This window comes from Anomalospiza imberbis, chromosome 2, assembly GCF_031753505.1.
Source record: "Anomalospiza imberbis isolate Cuckoo-Finch-1a 21T00152 chromosome 2, ASM3175350v1, whole genome shotgun sequence".
Classification (NCBI taxonomy): Eukaryota; Metazoa; Chordata; class Aves; order Passeriformes; family Viduidae; genus Anomalospiza; species Anomalospiza imberbis.
Genome location: NC_089682.1, coordinates 51,912,927 through 51,934,497, shown reverse-complemented (window position 1 = coordinate 51,934,497; position 21,571 = coordinate 51,912,927). Strand labels below are relative to the sequence as shown.

The 21,571-nt window shown below is 43.3% G+C and overlaps 2 protein-coding genes and 1 long non-coding RNA gene across 6 annotated transcripts; 2 read left to right on the top strand and 1 right to left on the bottom strand.

Moving 5' to 3' along the window:
• Positions 1 to 2,510: 2,510 nt before the first annotated feature.
• Positions 2,511 to 9,557, bottom strand: TIPRL (TOR signaling pathway regulator). 2 transcript variants are annotated; one of them, XM_068181012.1, is made up of 7 exons: positions 9,326 to 9,557; positions 6,779 to 6,958; positions 5,847 to 5,946; positions 4,615 to 4,746; positions 4,101 to 4,196; positions 3,358 to 3,420; positions 2,511 to 2,673 (listed from the first exon to the last, which is right to left on the bottom strand). In XM_068181012.1, exons 1-7 carry the CDS (start codon positions 9,424 to 9,426, stop codon positions 2,524 to 2,526), a joined length of 822 nt encoding a protein of 273 aa, XP_068037113.1. In that variant the 5' UTR covers positions 9,427 to 9,557; the 3' UTR covers positions 2,511 to 2,523. The 2 variants fall into 2 exon arrangements, with proteins under 2 accessions (XP_068037113.1, XP_068037114.1); XM_068181013.1 differs by lacking the exon at positions 9,326 to 9,557 and adding an exon at positions 9,050 to 9,177.
• Positions 9,526 to 19,550, top strand: GPR161 (G protein-coupled receptor 161). Of its 3 annotated transcripts, none has more exons than XM_068181006.1 (8): positions 9,526 to 9,648; positions 12,257 to 12,346; positions 13,180 to 13,269; positions 13,363 to 13,774; positions 14,296 to 15,020; positions 16,531 to 16,635; positions 17,847 to 17,966; positions 19,271 to 19,550. In XM_068181006.1, the coding sequence occupies exons 2-8, from the start codon at positions 12,313 to 12,315 to the stop codon at positions 19,516 to 19,518; spliced, it is 1,734 nt and encodes a 577-aa protein (XP_068037107.1). In that variant the 5' UTR covers positions 9,526 to 9,648; positions 12,257 to 12,312; the 3' UTR covers positions 19,519 to 19,550. The 3 variants fall into 3 exon arrangements, with proteins under 3 accessions (XP_068037107.1, XP_068037106.1, XP_068037108.1); XM_068181005.1 differs by lacking the exon at positions 9,526 to 9,648 and adding an exon at positions 11,672 to 11,710; XM_068181007.1 differs by lacking the exons at positions 9,526 to 9,648; positions 13,180 to 13,269 and adding an exon at positions 11,678 to 11,710 and having other exon boundaries at positions 13,270 to 13,774.
• Positions 19,551 to 20,151: 601 nt separating this feature from the next.
• LOC137468853 (uncharacterized) lies at positions 20,152 to 21,291 on the top strand. Its single transcript, XR_010996206.1, has 2 exons — positions 20,152 to 21,038; positions 21,081 to 21,291. It is a non-coding gene; the product is annotated as an uncharacterized lncRNA (long non-coding RNA).
• The last annotated feature ends 280 nt before the right edge of the window (positions 21,292 to 21,571 follow it).

The window sequence follows — 21,571 nt, the reverse complement described above, 5'->3', positions numbered from 1 at the left end:
CTGAAATGCACAGCACCCTTTAGAACAGATGGAGAGCACGTCTTTATATAGAGTCAGGATATAAGTCCATTGCATAAAACTTTACCAACAGGTCACAAATTAGGATGTATGATGGACAAGAGAAAACACACAGTATAAGCTAAACATGCAGAGTGCCCCTTCCACTGCTCCCTCCCCACTCTGTGGCTTTCCCCCCACACTCTATTTCAGACCAAAGGAGTTTAATGTTAGCATCACTGACCAAGCTCAAATCACAGTTTGAATTAACAAATGCAGATATAGTTTCCTTCATGACAGCACTACATAAGCTCTGCTCCCAGTCATACCAGCTGTAAAGCGTGTTTTTATAAGCTCTAAGGCATGTATACTAATATATGCTTAGAGTAAGTGCCATTATTTACTTCTACCAGAAAAATATCTATTCACCCCCATTTATTCTTCCCTTCCTTTTCACTCTTTCCTCACTTCCCTCTATCACTGGAGTAGACCCAAATAATCTTCTATTACTAAATGGATTTTTAATCTCTTCAGTGCTGCATTCATTTGCAGTCCCCTCCTTCATCTTGACACTAAAATGTTTAGGAAACAAGGGCAGGAAGATGAAAAAAAGCCAACAGAATTTAGGACTGTAATGAGGAACATAGAGGACCTTGCTTCTATTTCAAAGTGGCCATAAATTGATTCACCCAGATCATGTCTGATAATTATCTGATAGTTATCACAGCTGACAACTTCTTTCAGAAATTGTTTCAGTTCTCTCCACTCATGCTATGGATCATTTTTTTTTTTTTTCAGTAATCCTTTCCAAAGGATTGTAAAGATAAGGCTGAATGTGTATTCAGAAAAAAAATATTCTTACCAATAACTTTGTACAAACCAATCATCACAATCTGTCTGTGAGGTAGCCATATATTAACTCTCTTTTTTACATACAGGGAATGGAGGCACAGGAAAATGTCTTCCCCATGGTTAGAGTAAATCAGTGACACAGGAAAAATTGCAGTTAGTTCCTGTCTTTCCACCTGCTGTAGCATTCACTAGACCAGGCTGCCTCAAATAAAAGTGAAATTAGTGTGTTGTTTTTACTAAGGAAACAGTCCCTTAGATGGCAGTACACTTTCCCCCACCGCCAAAAAACCTTAGGGTCTTCTCTACATGAAAACAACTTCACAAAATATATGGTTAAATACTAGGTTTCGTGGTGGGTTGCTTCCAGTAAGCCATGCGGTGCAGAATACGAAGATTTTTAAACAAAAACCCTAAGACATCAGAATGTGTCCATGTTCTAATCTGCAAGCACCTTGTAACTGCTTTTTGCTGCAGTTACTTGCTTCCTGCACTGAGTGTCAGCAGCAAACCCAGACAAGCCTGCTTAGCTGCCCCATTCTTAGGCCAAACCAGTAATATACTGCAGGATTTCCACAAGCAATGCAAGTATTCAGTTTCATCTACAGAGTGTTGAAACCATGACTATAGAAGAGATCACACTTCTATCAATATTATAACTTAAAGAATTTTAAAATAAACCAAAATTATGTATCTGGAATACATGTTGGCATCCTTCTAAAGCCCTACAGGATCTCATTTCTCAAACTGCAAATACCAGCATCCTTTAGGGATCAGACTTCCCCAGCCTTAAGCTCCACTGCAGTTCTGCAATTTGGCCATCAGGGCAGTAGAACCATGCCATGTGGGCACATTCAAGAGAAGGCCAGTGCAGGGCAATGCCTTTCCAGCATCACACATGACTGGAGCAGCACAGGGACCCCAAGTGAGAGTCCCAGAACTGCCCAGAGAACTCCAGCTGACATCAGATTAAACCAGCATTTGTGAAGAGACTTACCAGTGTCTCTCTGTTAACCTCCAGCTCTCTTCCTGCTCTGGAGTTAATGCCTCACAAATAATTTTACCTTTATATAGTGTCAAACAAATTTACTTTTTTCCCTACACTTAAACCTATCCTCAGATGAAATGAATATTCTTCAGTGAGACTCTGGACCAGAAACTACAAGAAGTAACTTTGTTGGTTATCAGTAGGGGAAGCCAAGCAAAATGGGTAGTTTAGGACGGACAGATCAAAATAAATGCAGAGGATTTTTTTTTTTTTTTTACTGTGGATTATTTCTCAATAAAGATAAAATCATGCCAGTTTTACAACTCTGGTAGTTTCTTAGTATCTGAAGCAGCAATAACAAAATCTTCATAGAATTGTTAGTGGATGGGGGGTCCAGACAATACCCCTGCCTGCGTGGTGAACTCAACAGAACCCAGACTCCCAACAGTCATTTCTCCAATGCTGTTGAAAACTGTAACTCACCACCAGTCTATCATCAACTCCAGACACAGGTTAAAAAAAATCCAAGGAAAAAAAAAAACGTTAGCAAAACCTGCTTGAAATGTTTTCTCTCAAGGCTACAGAAAAATTAGCCAAATTCTTCATTCCACTAGTAGTGAAACGCCCCCCATGTCAACAACTGTGCTCACATCATCTCCAGTATACTTCAAGTCCTTAAAAAGTCACATTTATTTAGACTTAGCACATGTGGTTTCCAGTGATGTTTCTGGTTGAGGTTCCAGCTTCTCTGGGAATTCTAGTTTTTCACAGATTGTCTCCTTTATGGGTAGATACTGAGAGATCTCGTTAGGTTCCGTGAACAGGGAAGGTGGAACGTTCTAAAAAGCAAACATTTTACATTAAATGAATGAAAGAAAAGAGGGGATAAGAAAAAGTATTCCAACCCCAAACTATTACAGACAATTTATAATTTACTGGATGCAAACACCACTAGAGGCAAACTTTTAGAGGCAAAAGAAAAGTAAGAGAGGGGGAAAGGTACAAGAAAATTAAAGTTCAGGCTTTTGTCATAAATAAAAATCAACAGCTGCAACTCCAAATGTACCACAAATTATTCTGAACAATTACTAGAGTTTTAAGGTGACCTATTAACCTCAAATATTTGAGAAAAACTGGAAGAGTCCATTACCAAACAGATCTCAACCCTTAATGCTGCTTGGAAGCACACAACCAAACATGAAATTTAACATCATAAGACATGGAGCACCTGATTTTGCAGCTGAACAGTTCTATGAAAAAATAAAATATTAAAAACATTTTATTAACTCAATAGTAGAAAAAGTGACCTGATCCCATATCCTGTCATGTGATCTGAGCATTTACAAAATGTAAATCTGCTCTAAAATCACCAAAATAAAAGCTGCATAAGTAGAAAGAACTTTCCTCTGTATTAATTCTAAACTGAACAAAGAAGGACTTAAGAGACACAGCATTTTCTATGCTGACCATGAAACTAAAAAGCAAACAGAAGGAAAAGAAACCAAGTTTTAAAAATACAATACCTTTAAACTTGATATTTTGCTTTCCCTGGATGTGTATTCTCGCAACATGTAGGTCTTGTCCGCCTAATGGAAAAAAGGAATCATCTGGTATCAGTACAAAGAAGCATTTTAAATAGATTGAATTTAGGAAGCATTGGAATTCAGTTGACCACATTTTTTCACCCAAGAGAAGAAATGTACATTCAAGTTCATGAAGACAGCTGATAACAATGTTGTCTTTTTCCAAAAACCACCTGTGCGCATGCTTCAAAATAAAATCCTGTGACTGAATATGCTTGTTAATTTTTACTCAGCTAGAACTCCTACACAGAATTACCAATCCCCAAATCTTAACATCCCGTATTATTTGTGAGATACCAGAACTCAATGTACTATGGACAGTTATTTGCAAGTTACACTTGCAGTCTAATTCTATTAGGTAAGACAAAAATAACGTACTTGGAGACAAGACAGTATTGATCTCTTTACTGCTGCCTATTTTTCCTCTTGTACTTCCTTCTATAATCTGTGTCTTTCAAATGTATTTAAATGCTTACACCACATGAGGGGTAGCCTACTCTGCTCATACACCATGGCACCCAGCAATTGGTTGCTAGCTCAGCACCACCACAATAATAAAACACACTCGGAAGTTTTTGAGCCCCCAAATCAGTATTAAGTTAGAGGAACATCACTGGGTCACTGGAAGTAAAAAGGCAAGGGAACCTCTGTAAAATAACTCATGATGGAAAGTAAGGGTTTACCTCATGATGAAGCCTTGTATCATTCATCCTGATGAGTACCCCATCCACTCGCAAGAAGAACCTCAGCAGCACAAAAAAGCTGGAAGGCATAACTCTCTGCAAAAATAAAGACAGCCCATTCAGCACCTTCCAAAGGCTTAGTTTAAGCATGTACTTGTCTACATCAGATATTCACAATGGAAGACAGTATGAGAAGTTTTCAAGAATTAAGTCAAAATTTGGGCTGTTGTTTTGTTACAGCTATGACTGGCCAGCAGGGCAGACAGTGTCTCAAAGAACTATTAGGCAGGATGCAGGAGGGAAAAGATTGTCCCCTGGAGCAAATGACAGATGACAAAGGCTTCAAAACAACATCATTTCCAGCAAGATCGTATTTTCAAGAGCAAGGATGAAGAACTTTGTGCTTTAAAGTTTAAATCCCAGAAGGAATAACATGCTGAATAAAGGAGCTTTATTTTGCATTAATCAGCCAACTGAGTCCCCAGGTATCGTTTATACACTTCCCAATACTCACTACTTTCACACTCAAACTTGATACTCCATGATCATGGAGTTCGTCTTCAAACAGGAGTACTTCTTCAAAAAACATAATTTGTTCCCTGGCTTTCAATTTCTCTGTATTTATGTGTTCTGTTGTAGGAACAACCTAGAGAAAAACATTAAGAACAGTTAGCGTATTAATTTTTTGCCAAACTACATAAAGTTTATCCTGATATTTTGAATTCCAGAGTTTTAAAAAGGAAAAATTTTCTAGGGCAGTAAGCTTAAGACACCTCAAATTTCTAAGAGAAAAAGTTAAAATCAAAGTTTCCGAGAGTTTCTTCTTGGAAATAACATCAAGCAAAAACAAAAACTAAGAGTGGAAAATTCTGACCAAACTTCTCTCTGGGTACCAGGCTCAGTAGGGTTTCAGCTGCAAACAGTTTGACTCACTTTCTTTAAAAACATTTGAAGATGTCTTGTGTTTAACATATGCATGAAAAGTTCAGATTTATAAACAGATTTCGATGCATTTAGTACCCTTAGCCCACTACACATCTAGAAAAGGATTCTAGTAAAGCCTTTCCATGGAAATCAAGTACCTGTATGTTTTCCAACTCATGGTCTCCATAGACACTTCTGGCATCTAAAGAGTTTGGACCAACATTGTTTATTTCTATGCTGTACTTTTAATTCCAGCACAACTCGAATGATCTCTAACTAAAGCAATTCTAGTGAATTAATACAGATTATCTGCTTAGTAGCAAGCAACCTGTATGCAGTACACAGAAGCTGGGAACTTCAGTCTTATTTTCACAAAAATAAAGACATGGGAGGGCCCTTGAGTTTAAATATGAGCAGTTACTGAGTTGCTGTTGCAGAAAAACATCAGGCCATTGAAAGCAGCCAGGTCAGAAAGCAGATAAACATGCAAGCAGCAGAGCATGAAGGCACTACAGAATGACACAGCTCATAGTTCTGCTGTACGTGAGCAGCTCGGTGCTCCAGAGCGGCCCCCAGCAAGAGCTGAAGCCTCCCATGTGCTTAAATCCTAAAATGCTTTAAGACACCACCCACCCTCATTATTAAAATAAGCCATGGTTTGATTAGGATAAAATCATGAGCTGAGAGACATGAGAAGCCCAAATTACACTTTGAAATCAGAAATTACAAAGCACAAAAGGTTTTTTACAGAAGCCTACTGAAAGGTAAAAAGTTTGACTGAAGCAAGATGCAGTCAGCAATTAACAAGAAGGAAATTATTACCTTTAATGTTGCAGTATCTCCCAGCAAAGTTCCTTTGTAATCTGTTGTGTAAGTCCAATCATATGGCTTGACAACTTCCTTACTGTGCTCAGTCTCACTCCTCAACAGTGAAAGAGAAAACAGCTTTGTTGTAATTGCTTTGTAGCAATTACCAAAAAATTACAACCTCACTTAAGACTGTGCATTAGAATCCCCACACTGTTCCTAAAGAAAAGCAGCAGCATTGTCTGAGCTGCAATCACAGCGGCAAGACTTAACCATGGTTTCACATCTGTTTCCATAATAACTTTGAAAACAATTATGAGAAATCTCAATCTATCTCAGTTCTATGATTCAAAACAAAGATTCTCATGCAATATTGCTGAGAAATTTGTATTTCAAGATCAATGTTTGTTTAAGTAGGCAGAAAGTGATCTCTTGACAACACACAGCAATCATTAAAATTGCAATTCAGCTTAGTTTTCATTATAATTTTGCTTTGTTTCTGTGCTTTATTCCAGATGCTCTACAACTAAATCCAATTTGCTAAATACTAAGCATCATAATTAGTTCTCATGCATGGTAACTGTTCTGCATTATTCCTAAGGCTAAGATATTGAACATGTACAGCACTTTGCAACACCACACAATACAGTCTGGTAATGCTCGAGGCTCTATGACTTTGAGTAAACAGAAACAGCATTAAGTCATGTTAAACTTGACATTTGTTTTAAGAAAGCCATGACACAGCTGAAAAATACAGCTGGCCCAATTTAACAGAAAGGATTATGACAGCAAAAGAAAGAGAAGTGACTTCTGTGATCACATGCTGTATCTAGGGTAGAACCAAATGCAATGTGGTCCTCAAAGGTTCAGTTTGTTCCTTTAACTCCTGTATGACAGTTTCATATATAACACACCAGTACTTGCCCACTGGTGATAAAATACTGTACCTGCTCTCTTGCCACTCCTCTGCACAAGCGACTTTGATCATACCTTGACAATTATTGACACATTTTAAAGCATCTGTAGCATTGAACTCAATTCCAAAGCCATGGTCATGCTGTATTCTTAGGACATTGTCTCCAAACATCATCTCTGGCAGGGAAGGCATGTGTAATTCATCAGCCAACCTGCAGAGAAAAATAAAAGAGGCATCAGTCAGCTGATCACAGTTCAGTGAAAGCAGTCCTTGTTTTGGAAAAAGGATTCTTTAGACCGTGATAACTTACAAGACACATGACCAGGTTAATCATTTCACCTGAAACGCAGAGTCATTGACCTGAAGTGACTTTTCCACCAAAAAAAGTACTCCTAAAACATTCCTTCACCATCATGCTTGGACAAAATTCTCAAACATGAGGAATCAAGAGTATCTGAGAAGCTTGTAGAAGCAATTTTCCACCTGTCCTAGCAAACCCCTGGATGGTCAGTGGACCAACTTCAGTAGGTGCTCAAAGCAACTTTTAGGAACAAGGACTTATCATGAGGAAGTCTGAATACACTGCACAGTGGTCCATACTTCCAAATTCAGAAGCCTACAAAAAAGACAGCCCTGGCAGAGTGCAGAAGACACTACTGTGATCTGCTGGTAGAAGACATGTACTGGCACACTTCCTAAACTTCTCTTTTCCTCCTTACCTACCTGACTTCTCAAAATCAAAAAGGAATACATGACATCTAGAGAGAAGAAAGCTTTAGGAAATATGCTTTTTTGAGTGAGGGGAGGGAGAAGAGTGTCCTAATCATAATGTTCACATTGATAACAAGGCATTCCTCAACAAAAGTGGTTATTTCTGTAACCCTGAATACAGAAGAACAGTGTTAACCTAAATAAAATTAAAACATCAAATTCACAGACCTGGAGAATAAGATCCTACGTTTTTCCCAAAGAAGACAGAATAACATTATGAACTTTTCCATTTCATCAAGTGTAGGAACCCTTGACCTGCAAAAACCAACCCCTGCATAGAAAAGAGTTCTTGGCTATGGCACATTTAATCCAGAAATAAAATTCTGGATTTTATATATTATATAAAATATATTTGTCAGAAATAAAATTCCTATAAATACTTTTCCCCAAGCAATAAAATAGACAAAATGGATCACTGTGACCTCGCTGCACCTTCTACAAGGTTGCTGGCCTCAGCTCATTGATCCAGCCTGTCCAGATCCCTCTGCTGAGCCTTCCTACCCTCTGCCAAATCAACACTTCCACCTGGCTTGGGGTCATCTGTGAACTTACTGAGGGTGCACTCAATCACCTTGTCCTTACCATCAATAAAGATACTGAACAGGACTAGCCCCAATACTGAGCCCTGGGGAACACCACTGTTGATGGGCCACCAGCAGGATGTAACTCCATTCACCATCACTCATTGAGCTCAGCCATCTAGACAGTGTTTTACCCAGCAAACAGTGCACCCATCCCAGCCATGAGCTGCCAGTTCCTTCCAGAGAATTCCTTATTAGCCTCAGAAAAGGCAAAAGCAAGATAAATGAAAGTACATTTAACAAGACTAATGAGATTCCCATGTACACTGAAATTTATTCCAGAAAATGAAACCAAGAAATATCTGCCAAATCCATCTGCCATTAAGGTCAGTTATGGCACAGCTGAACCCTACAGTTCCACATTAGCAAATCTGACTTAAGTACTTGATACAGGAACATTTCCTCCAATTATTTCACTGGATTGGAAATTCCTACAAGAAGAGAGCAAATTATAAATTTTTAATAAAAACCACTATTTTAAAATATCTATTACCAAGACATACTATGAGACATTAAAAATATTCTTTTTCAAAAGTAATTAAGAAAATCAGGCTTCTAATTAGCGAGTCTCAGTTCACAGAGATCCAGATCCAAAACCATTATAATCATTCAATCAGAATGGTTTGAGTTGGAAAAAACCTTAAAGGTCAAGTTCCAACCTCTCTGTCAAGGGAAAGGACACACTAGACCAGGCTGCCCAAAGCTCCATCCAACCTGGTCTTGGACATCTCCAGGGATGAGGCATCCACAGTTTCTCTGGGCAGCCCGTTCCAGTGACTCATCACCATCACAATCACGAATTTCTTTCCTAGGATCCAATCTAAATCTCCTCTCTTTCAGTTCGAATCCATTCCCCCTTATCCTCACACTACATGCCCTTGTAAAAAGCCCCTCTTCATCTTCTTGTAGACTGTCTTCTACAATCACTAAAACAAAATTTTGGAAATTACCTGTAACCCAAATCGCCCCAGTTCGCCAGCCAGAGAATCAAGCTCGAAGAGAAGGAACAAGCCCGGGGGCCGAACAGCGCCTCCCCCGCCCAGGGAACGCTCCGTGTTTCCTTCGCAAGGCCGCCCTACGACCCCAGCCCCTCGCTGTGACGGCCGAGGCCGCAGCCTCGCGGTGGCTCCCCGAGCAGCGGGGACACCGTGCGGGGGTTCCCCGAGCAGCGGGGACACCGTGCCGTGCTGTGCCCCCCTGCGCCCCCGGCCCGGAGCCCGCCTCACCTCTCGGCCTGCGCCGACTTCATGATGTGCGTCCGGGCGGCGCTCAGCTTCCACGGCCCGAAGGTGAAGTCGCGCCGGCTGCTCTGGAAAACGGGGTGCATGGCGGCCTCCTCTCCGCCGAGCAGAAGGAAGCAGGCGGCGGAAGGGGCGGAGGCGGTGGAGCCCCTCTCCTCCCGTCTCCTCCCGCACAGCACTCACAGCAGCGCCGGCGCCCCCAGAACCGCCGCCCCGTGGCGTTTCCGCTTCCAGGGCCGCGCGGCGCGGAGCCCCGGCGGCGGCGGAATCCTGGGAGGCATCGGGAAGAGCGCTGCCAGCAGGGCGACGTAGAGGATCCTGCCCTTCTCCTCGGCTCTAGAGAGGCCACATCTGCAGTGATCTGTCCAGGACAGGAGAGACATGGAGCTGCTGGAGCGGGTCCAGCGGAGGGCAGCGAAAATGATTAAGTGACTGATCTCCGTTAGGTGGAAAGGCTGAGGAAGCTGAGCCTGATCAGCCTCGAGAAGAGGTGGCTCAGAGGGGCCCTCATCAATGTGTACAAATGTCTAAAGAGGGGATTCCAAGAGTATGGATCCAGACTCTTCTCGGTGGTGCCAAGCAATGGGACAAGAGGCAATGGGCAGAAACTGATGAACAAAAATTTTACCTGAGCATGAGGAAGAAATTCTTTACCGTGCAGATGACCAAGCACCGGAACAGGTTGTCCAGAGAGGTTGTGATGCCTCCGCCACTGGCGATATTCCAGACCTATCTAGGCACAACCCTGTGCCATGTGCTCTGGGATGACCCTGCTTGAGCAGCGCGGTCGGACCAGATGACCCATTGTGGCCCTTTCCAACCTACCCAGCCTGTGATTCTGTGAGGTGATATGGGGGGGCTGGTGGGTGAGAAAGGGGGTCCACACTTCTTTGTGCTGCTGGAGCCACCGTGGGGAGAGTGGGCTCTCCGACCTCCCCGGCCCAGGATGAAGAGCCAGCAAGCTCCCCCAAGCCCCTATTCCAGCAAAGCGGGGCTGCAGAAGCCAGCTGAGAATGTTTGTGTGCCCCACAAGTGCTTGTGCCTTCAGCCACTTCCCCACGGGTACTTTGCCGAGAGCAGTGGGACAGCTGGGTACGAGCAGTTTTGGGGAGCTCTGGAGGCTCTGGTGGCCCTGGGCCATCTCCATGGCCACACTAACAGTTGCAGCAAGCATTACCTGGCTCCATCACACAGGTGCCCTGTGCTGTGTTAGTACACACACGTGTGTGCACACAGAATCACATCTGGGCAAGGTTAGAGTGGGGCACAGTGGATCATCTGGTCCAACTTCCCTGTTCAAGCAGGGTCATCCCAGAGCACATGGCACAGGATTGTGCCTAGACAGGTCTGGAATATCTTCAGTGAGGGAGACTCCACAACCTCTCTAGGCAACCAGTGCACAGTCACTTGCACAGGAAATAAGTTCTTCCTCACACTCAGGTGGAACTTTGTGCATCAGTTTTTGCTCATTGTGGAATCTCTTGTGCTGGTTTGATACATTTTTGAATGCTGTCCAAAGATGGTCTTTTTAAAATGTCGAAGTGCAATGGCGTGATAAGCTTAAAAAAGTCCTGTAGAAAAGTATCAGCAGAACTGGTTGAAAATGATACATCAGCTTAGTATTCCAGCACTGATGGGTGGGTGCTTGTCTTGCTTTTCTGCGTCATCGAAAAGGTAGACTAACTTCCTATGGACTTCCCCTGGCACAGGAGCAAGACACACAGTCCAGCTCCTGCTCTTGGAGCATCGGAGCAGACTGAGGCAGCAGCCACAGGAAACTGATGTCCACAGCATTAAAAAATCCACAGAGCAATCAAAACATAGCACAGGTCACGTCAGGGCAGTCACCCTCTGCACTCAAGGGCATTGCCAGGGAAAGGCAGGAACTAGGGAGGCACAAGCATGGCATTTAATTTTTGTTCACCCTTTATATTGTGCCCTTTATACTGACACCTATATCCAATGTCTTGCTTCAGCAATGTGTGCGGGAGAAACTCTTCCCCAAATCTTCTTTTTGTTACTTTTAATAGTGTTTTGGGGTCTAGGAAGTCTAGCACTTAGGCTCTACGGCTGCGTGGCACTACGAACCGGGCCAAATGACTTTACCTCATCCATGTGAAGTACTTTTCCCCTGACTTTTAACTGAGTTCCCGGGAAGGGCGCGGACCGCCCCGGCGCGGCCGCGGAGAACATGGCGGGCGGGGAGGGGGCGCGGCGGGCTGAGGCGGCGGGGCGGGACGGCGGGACGGGCAGGCACGGGCCGGGGCCGTGCCCATGGCGGGGGACGCTCGGGCCGCGGCGGCTGACGAGGATCCCGAGCGCCCTAACCAGGAACGTGCCAGGAACGTCCCGCTCTGGCGGCGGCGGGCGGTGAGTGCAGAGCCGGGGAGGGGACAGAGGCGGCGGGACCCGCTCTCCGCCGGCGGGTGGGGGGGAGGCGATGGATGCCCGGGGCGGAGGACCCTGTTCCAGCCCTTTGTTCGCTGCCGGAGGGAGCGCCGGGGCAAAATGGCGAACTCCCCCTTCCCCACCGTATTTACAAGTCGGTCCCACCCGCTTCCTGGGTGTGCGGGAAGCCTGACTGCGCTGCCCGCGGCCGGGATGGGATGGGATGGGATGGGATGCGGATGCTATCCCCGCCCCGGGCAGCCCTGGCCCGGGAGGGCCACCTCTGCCAGAGGTCGCTTTCCCCGTCAGGGTGCAGCAGGGCCGTGAGGGGACGGGGAGCGCCAGGTGCCCCGGGCATCGCTATCGCAGGAAGCGGCCGTGGGGGAAGCCGCCTTTCCAAAACCCGAGAGAGAAAGAAACTCGCGGGGAAGTGTTTTTGCACACTTTATCCTCAGTCAGAGGTTAAGGAAGAGCTAAGTTATGTTTTTTCAAAGCATGGCCCAATAATGTCTTTAATTATGTTCCTAGGAAAGTACAGATAAAAATGGAAAAAAGGCGTCTTTCCAGACTGACAGTGTTGCTTAATGCCACAGCAGCCACGCAGATGGAAGCATTTCTGTGAGTACTGTCTGGGACCCATGTCTGGCACAGTTGCAGAATTAGCTAAGATAACTTTCCTGAGTCCCTGACTTCCCAGAAATGCTAAAATCAACTTTATATTCATTGGTGGACTCTTTTACTTTTTTTGGTCTGCGTATTTGAATTTGTTTGTTTGTTCATTATGCTGTCCTGCAGATGGGTGAAGGACTGAATGAAGTAGGTAGTGAGTACTATTTAGAGGCATCAGGGAAAAGAGGAATTGCTAAGGAATTGGAAGAAATAACAAGGTTTCACAAAATGAGGCTGTGAATCAATTGGATGCATGCTAACACTGAGAGTCAAGGATTAAAGGTTCTAAAGCATTTCTGTAGCATGGACCTCAATGCAAGGAGGTGTCTTTCAAACCTCACGTACAGAAAGGCAATTCCTCCAGTCCTTTGGGGTTGGCAGTAAAATACAATCAGCAGTGTAGCTAAGGAGATTATGAACACACAGAAATGATGTTATACATGCAGTGGTCCCAGAGTCTTTGTTACTTAGCGACTGTTAAGAGTCAGCAGGGTATGACTGGCCAGACATCCACAGACCACTTGCAAATGCTGTATAGGCAGAATGCAAGGTAACTATCAGGATAGGCAGAATTTTTTTAATAAATTACTTTCTTAAAGTAAGAGAAACAAAGATATTTGATATTTGTCTTGTTTCTTGAAGAAACAAGTGACATTCTTTTTTCTTCACAGCCTGGATGAAGGGGCTGGTAAGTAGGAAGTAGAAACAAGTAAAGTCTGTAGAAAATCTGTATTTTCTTTATTTTCCCCCCCCTTCACCTCTTCTTGTCTTCCCTGTTCTAGGCACGGTGTTGTCCTCTTTGGTGTGCCCACAGGCAATTTACTGCCCCTTCACTTGCCCATCTAAAATATGCAGTTTCCTGCATACTACAGGTAAATTTTAACAAAGGCAAAAGGGCCTCCAGTCTTTGGAAAGAGTTTGAAGAACTATTACCTGAATGTTTCTGAGCGTTGTTCTGCTTCTAGCTGCTCAGCATGTCTTGGCTGCTCCAGGTCTGCACGCTCTGACCATGAGCAGCAATTCCTCCCTCAGCAATGGGAAGGGCCTGAGAAACCTGACCACGGAGGAAGACGGGGCAGTCAGAGTCACCGAATCCATTGCTATAATTGTCATTGCCATCTTCATCTGTTTGGGCAACCTGGTGATTGTTGTCACTCTGTATCGCAAGTCATACCTTCTCACCTTGAGCAACAAGTTTGTGTTCAGCCTGACCCTCTCCAACTTTCTACTCTCCGTGCTGGTGCTGCCTTTTGTCGTGACCAGCTCCATCAGGCGAGAATGGATCTTCGGCGTTGTTTGGTGCAATTTCTCAGCCCTGCTCTACATGCTGATCAGCTCAGCCAGCATGCTCACTCTGGGACTCATAGCTATAGACCGGTAAGCCGCTCTTTGGTAATGAATTGTAACAAATTGTCTGCTCCTCTCACAGAGTAACCATTGCTTATTCATAGAGTTGAGAAGCACTGCAGAGGGTTACATGGTGTACTGCTGGAGTGTCATTTTTACTTCAGCCCCTCATGAAATTTTGATGTGGAGCAAGAGAAAGTGAGGTCATCAATACTGGAAAATGCAGACATTCATCTAGAGTTTTTTAAAGCTCTTGATGGTAAAATAACATACTATTTCATAAACATGCAATAGTGACTTAAAATTCCAGATTATACCCTAAACATACACTCACACATACATACAGATTCAGTGGTTGCATGTGTCCCTTCAGCCAAGTTTGACAGTCTTGACTGCAGTGATACCTACTTTTACATGTAATTGTTTCTAGAAACAGGGCTTCTGAGCCTGTTTGAAGAAAAAAAAAACTAGATACCAGCATCATTAAAGCATGTTCTTTTCTTTATTGCATGTCTTTTCTGCTCCTGTGGACTTCTTTTCTTGCCCCGCAGGTACTATGCTGTGCTGTACCCGATGGTTTATCCGATGAAGATAACGGGCAACCGAGCAGTGGTAGCTCTTGTGTACGTGTGGCTGCATTCCCTTATTGGCTGCCTCCCTCCCCTTTTTGGCTGGTCCTCTTTGGAATTTGACCAATTCAAGTGGATGTGCGTGGCAGCCTGGCACAAGGAGGCTGCCTACACGGCCTTTTGGCAGATCTGGTGCGCGCTGCTGCCATTCGTGGTCATGATGATCTGCTACGGATTCATATTCCGTGTGGCAAGGATTAAGGCCCGCAAAATCCACTGTGGGAGTGTTGTCATTGTGGAGGAGGACTCGCAGAGGAACGGGAGGAAGAATTCCAGCACCTCCACATCCTCCTCTGGCAGCCGAAGGAACGCTTTCCAAGGGGTTGTTTACTCAGCCAACCAGTGCAAAGCTTTCATAACCATCTTGGTTGTCATTGGGGCTTTCGTCATTACGTGGGGACCTTATATGGTAGTAATAACATCAGAGGCACTTTGGGGTAAAAACAGTATTTCCCCTGCTTTGGAGACATTGGCTACATGGCTGTCCTTTTCCAGTGCCATTTGCCATCCGCTAATTTATGGGCTGTGGAACAAGACAGTGCGCAAGGAGCTCCTGGGAATGTGCTTTGGGGATCGGTATTACCGCAAGTCCTTTGTTCAGCGGCACAGGACATCGAGGCTCTTCAGCATTTCGAACAGGATCACAGGTAAGATGTGGCTGCAAAAGACACTTCCTTAATACCACCAAGAGCAAGGCTTCCTGTCTGCCTGTGTTTGGCACGTTTCAGGACTCTGTAAAGAGAGCTGGATGTTTCTGGAATTTTCAGCACTCATTTACCAGTCAGGTTACATTTGAAAGGAGAATTTTTATCTTTTTTTATAGTTAACATTGTTCTACTATAGTAAAACTTTCTCAGGCAGTGAAGACATAGCGATGAGGTTAATAAAAATAATTTATTTTCTTCTTTTTCAAGCATTTCCTTTTGTGTGCCTTCCATTTTGTGTTGCCCAGATTTGAGTTCTACCAACAGCACTTTTACTGCACTTTTTCTTTGATTAATGGCCTTATGCTACAACTGTCTAAAATCCACTAAGGTTCCACTGGCATAACTGTTTCTACAAGTTCAGTTTTTAGGCTTAATGGTTGGGAAGAAAAGATCATAAACAAAGTAAAACTTTGTGTTTTACTGTGTGTGTAAAACCATAGAACTATTTGGTGTGTTCCCAAGTTGGAGACTGAGACCTCCAGTTGCTCAGTTTGGTGGCTTGTTATTTTTTTTTTAAAGTAGCAATGCAGTGACATTCAGATTTTTAATAATTTCCCTGGTCATGTTCAGAAGCTTCCAAAAATAGAACATCTTCAAGGGATATTTCATGCAAAGGCAGGAACTGAAATTATTTAATTAGGAAGGATGATCTAAAATGCAGAAGGAAGATGAGAGCAGCAATGCATCCATTGTCTTATCTGCAGCCTGGGAACACTGGGAGAGACTGTCATGTAAATGAAAGAGTTATGGAGATGTAGCCACATAACAACCTCCAGGAGCTTTGGCAAGTCTGTATCCAGGATATGCTATGAATTAATACATTGGAAACTGAGGTGGGGAGGGAAGAAACAGGAAATTTCTTTTTCCAAGCGATAAACTTGAAGCTGTCAGCTTCTTATCAGATGTCTTAGCTGGAGGCTGATAGGGAGGAGAAAAAGACCCGCAACAAACAACAAAATCTCAAGGTGAGATCCAAAGCAGCACCTTTGTAAAAATCCCACAATCTTCTCCCTTCTTGTTTTGGAGATTTGAAAGAAGTTGGGCATCTCTGTGCCCCAACCATGCTCCTAAGCTTCTTCCCACACTAATGGCGTATCAGAGCTGCTGGTGGCTACCAGGTTATTCTCTGTCTAGAAGATCCCTGGCCAATCTCCCCATCCATGTGAGAGCATATGCTTGGTGCTCAGCCTGTCTGGCTGATAAAACACACGCAGTTGCAACAAGAGTGGGAGGGAGATGGTGTAGAGAGAAATGAGACTTGCCTTCCAAACCTGAGAGCTGCTGACTGGATTTCCAAGATGGTAAGTCCAGAAGCTGTGCTCTCTGCTTCACCAAGGTAAGTTTTATAAATAACAAAGAAGGTAGTAGAGTGGGTATTACTGGAAGAGGTTTTTACTATTGCAAACTCATTAATTATTCACTGTGTAACAAAAACAAAACTTTTTTCCAGATTTGGGGCTATCTCCTCACCTTACTGCCCTCATGGCAGGTGGGAGGCCACTGGGAAACAGCAGCAGCACAGGAGACACAGGTTTCAGCTGCTCACAGGATTCAGGTAACTGCAAGTCTCTTGCTCCCTACTTGGGCAGAAGTTTGCACTTGGCAGCAGTCTCGTGGACAGTCAATATTTACACAAACAGATGTCTCCTGGTGGACAAATGACATGAAGCATCTGTTCTAGCTGTTCCAACAAAACTGCTGCAGTTGCTTTTTCCCCCCTTGCTCTCGATAGATTTACTTGCAAAATGCTGCTTATGGAATGGTGACTCTCCCTTGGTAATGTGTCCTGGGAACAATACTCACTGCTTTTGTGCCCTTCTCCTTCACTTGCTGTTGTTCTTTGGAGACTTTCTCTGTATCCACAAGGAACAGAGCAACACAGTGCTGTGAACAGTGTGCTTCTCTGCTTCCTATTTTGTAAGAGACCTTGTCTTGTTCATCCTGCAGTGTAAACATAAACACTTAGGATGGTTTCAGCTTATGAAGATGGTTTGGAAAAGGGAAAGAGTTCTAATGGTAATTTTCTATCCAGATCTGTTGCTAGATTTTTCTGGCAGTTAACTCAGCTACCAGTCCTTAACTGCAGTAGTTATTTTAGAGAGTTTTTCTGCTCTAGAGACACCAGAGGGTGATCTTTTAAAGGTTGCTTGGTGTAAGGGATTTTTGTCCTACTTTTGTAAAGGAAGTCTGTGGAGCTGGGATTTATTTTTGGTAGTTGTTTTGTGCTGGTAGTTTTCTGCAGTTGTATGTGATAAAGAGAGAGCAGCCTCCTGGTAAACCTGCCTTAGTTAAGAGGATGTTGTGTTACCATCTTGTGACAGCAGTTTAAACAAATGAACAAAATTAAAGCGATACCAAAATGCTGTTAGAAGTGCCACTGCTGGTTAAGGAGGGACCACAGTCCATAGCCTGGGAATGGATACACAGTGGTCCACTGTGAAATACCGTTTCACTTTGGATGCTTTTACTGTGAGTTACTACAGAGCAGAAGGAAGCCTTAGTCCCTCTTACGTGTTGCTTGCTGCATGTAGTACATGATCCTGGGGCCTGCGATGCCCAGTCTCTAAGGAGAAGATTTCCCAATCCTTTCAGTGAAAACTGACCTCATTATTTTCCTGTGCAGTGTTTAGTTTGAGCTGAAATTTACTCAAAAAAGCTGGGTTTAGACATCTTTTGAAGGAACTGCTGAAAATGGGCTGAAAATGTTTTGACACCATATTGTATCTCAATGTTACTGTTTAACTTAAGGGTTCTTGCTCTTTTCAGGAACAGATACAATGCTTCTTGAAGATTATAGCTCAGATGGCCCTCATGCCCCACACTGCATCTGTCCCCCTCGAAGGAGGAGTTCAGTGACATTTGAAGATGAAGTGGAACAAATTAAAGGTGAGTGTAGGGGTAAGTATGAAAATGCTCAGTGTCAACTGTATTGAATGCTCAGGAAGCCTCCCAGGACCTTGAGAATTGTCTTGAAAAGTATCTGACCACTGTGTGCCTTGACAGACCTGATCATTCATGCAGGTATAACAGAAAGCAAAATCAGGTCTTTCTTCCAGATCTCAAGTAGCAGCAGGCAAGGACAAGAGTTAGAAGCTGGCATTCCCTGCATATATAAAAAATTGCACAGCAGTAACCTGTCTGCAATTCCACTCATCTTGGTGGCTGTTAAAAGTTTTGTCTGTTTTATGTTTCTTGGGGAATATATTATCCTGCCCTCATATTTTGGTTGCATTATCCCTGTGTTTCTCATTTGCTGTCTCTTCTCAACTTTGTCACTTACAGACTTGAAATTCTTTCTTTTACAGACTTCAATGATCTTGAATATAATTTTATTCTGTTTCATTTACTTTTTCACTTAAATTCTACTTTGCTTTACTTTGGGTTCCTCATCAGGTATGGGTGAAAACAGATGAATCACATGCAGTTTTTTCAGTCTCCTTGCTTGTTGATTCTGGGCTAGCAGAACATTGCTGTGATCATCTGTAAAATGTCGGAACATTAATTTATGCTGATAGTTACAATAATTTAAATAGAAGACTTGATAATAACAACTGAATTTTCTAAACAATATATGATTGTGGAAGGGATGAAAATGAGAAGAATGCCTTTAAGAAGCAAGTAATAATAAAACCTGAAATAATGAGAAGTCTCTTTCTATGGAATTTTTAAACATCTTGGCAGAATTCCTTTTTGTCCTCTTCCCACCATGAGATGAATATTTCCTTGTACAAACACATTAGCATACATTTCCCACTATCTTTCTGAGTGATTATGTAGGAGCAGACATCTAATTTCTTGTGAGAGTGAAAGAGGGAAGTCTCAGTGCACAAGTCCCCACAGGTTTAGCAATTCTCCCTGGTGAGTCTCAGGCTTTTCAGCATCCCTGAGGCTTTAAATTATTTCAGCAGCCTCACTGAAGAATTACATTTAGGATGAACTCTTTTATTGTTCAACATGTTGGTGAGTAGAGAGGTGTACAGATGCTACAAAAATTGCTGCACTGACACAGATTATCTCAGGTCACTCTGAAACTTTGTGTTGATAGGATGGTATAGGAAGCCTCAGTATTGTTGGTAAATGTGTAGTTCTTTTGCAGAAGGCATGATCATGCCTTTACAACAGGATCTATATTAGTTTTCAAGCATTTGCACAGCCATGCTTACCAGCTGTTATCTATTTTTTTTTTTCAGAGGCTGCAAAGAATTCTATTCTTCATGTAAAAGCTGAAGTCCATAAATCTCTGGACAGTTATGCAGCCAGTCTGGCCCGAGCTATAGAAGCTGATGTGAAACTGAGCCTGTTTGGGGAAGATGCTTTACCAGGAGCCCTGTTCCCCTCGTGGACTCTGGCAGGAAGCAGTGGGAGCACCCGGCGTGGTACCAGGCCCCATGCCAGCCAAAGACTGAAGCTGCAGAGCATTGATGAAGGGAGCATTTGACACGAGCACTGGAGTAGGAAAACAGAATGAAACCACTAAGCAGGGCCTACTGCAGCTGGTAGTGTTTCACCAGAACCAAGAGACCTTTTTGGGATGTTTCTAGTGTTTTTTCTTCAACACCTGGAAACAGCTGGGTTCTGGTACTTGCATTAGCATTTTACAGCAGTGTTTGTTTACTGGTTGGGGTGCTACTGACTCTTCTGCCACGTCATTATCACACAGTGCATAGGAATGCAGGGCTTGGTTTCATTGACCCCATCATTAGTCGGTTGAATCTTGGGCCCATTGGCCAAAGCTGATACAGGAACAAAACAGAAAAGGTATGTGCAGTGTTTAATTCATTATTACATCCATCCTCTTCTGACCACCAGGATAATCAGTTGATACTTGACAGCTGGAGTGCTCTGATAGGAGCTTGTGCTTTGGTTAAGATATAAAGCCTTACTCCCACCTGAGTAATGTGGACTTCACTAAGGACAAAACCTGAACTTTTCAGAGAGCTCAAGCAGATTATGGTCCTACTTAACCTTTGCTGGGGGATATTTCTGTCTGTTCAGCCATCAGAATGCCAGATTTGACATTGGACTGTGCTTTGCTTCAGCAGCATGGGATACCAGCTCTTCAGGATGTAATGAAAGGGAGTAAACATGTGCTGGGAGCAACACAGAGATGGGATTTGAGGAAATCATTAGTGCAGAATTCTTAGTTTCTCTGAGAACTTCACCTCATGTTTTGCTGTTATTAAAAGGGCATTTTGTGGCTGTGCTAAAGTTGACAGAATATAAATAAGATATTACCATTTCATATTCAGGATTCATCTTCTAGAGAGAAGAGAGTTAGCTGTTTTTTTTTTTTTAATCATGAGGGAATGTAGTATTTAAGCTGTAGTTACCTCAGTGGTTCTATTTCTTGGAGTATTAATTCATTAATCTCAAAAATAAGAACATTTGGCACTTATATTGCACTTTGCATGTTCTTAAGCACTCTACAGACATTACCTTGTTAGGCCTTTGTGAGAGGGTTGATCAGCCCTGCTTGCCAAAGAAGGGGAACTCAGCACAGCCAAGCTGCTGGCAGTGAAACAAGCTCCACAGGTGGCAAGTTTTGTAAGGAAAAGAGGGATGAGGTGGATCATTCGAGAATATCCAGCTTGAGGAACCTTTCTGTGCCTTTGTGGGCTATCCCCTTCCTTACTTTGGGGGGTTAAAGCCCTGCCTTACCGTGTATTTCAAAGAGGAGACATAAGTGAGCGGGATCATTCCTTGGGTGTGGGTGTCAGTAGCAAATGGAGTTAAGGACCAAGGGTTTGCATTTGTTTACTCTGTGTCTGCTCCTCTGTGCCTCTATCTTTCCCCAGAAGTGCTTTGTATGAGGTTTTGCTGCAGATTGTTTGGAAACCAGGAGCAGGATGTTTCCATCTGGGCAAAAACAGGGGGTACACTCATTAAGTTTTGTCTTTGTGCGACTTATTCAGAGGCACAGAAGCAAAGTGTTGTGAGGCAGAGCCTCGGTCCAGTACTGTATGTAGATATCCTATTTGTCTTTGTTCCTGACTCAGAGAGGTATTTCAGCACAAGCTTATGTCCATCTCTGGACAAAGCAACTTGACTTTCTGAACTAGCCTGAATCCCATAGCGTTCCCATGTAAAATAGAACTACATGCTTAAAATTCAGTACATGGTTTGCTGATTTAAGAACAGGCTGTTAGAGCAACAACACTTAAGCTCCAGAAGGATGGCTCTTGGCATAATGCAGGAATAAATCAATTAATAACAGGGAGGTTCTAACTCCTGCATTTTTTACTTCTAGTGTGTTAGAGAGATTGCACCTGTGGGCACTCATTATGAAAAAAAGAACCAAAAATCCCAGTATCTGCCAGGAAACGCCCTACAGCGAGCTGTCGTTAACATTACAATCACAGTCGCGGGTAGTACTCAACACTCCTTAAGCTGTACACTTGCCTGGAAATATTTCATGTGCTCCCTTTTATTCCGTACTCCTGCTTGAAACAAGTCGAACGGAGCCGTTGCTGAATGTCAGAAGGGCACACACG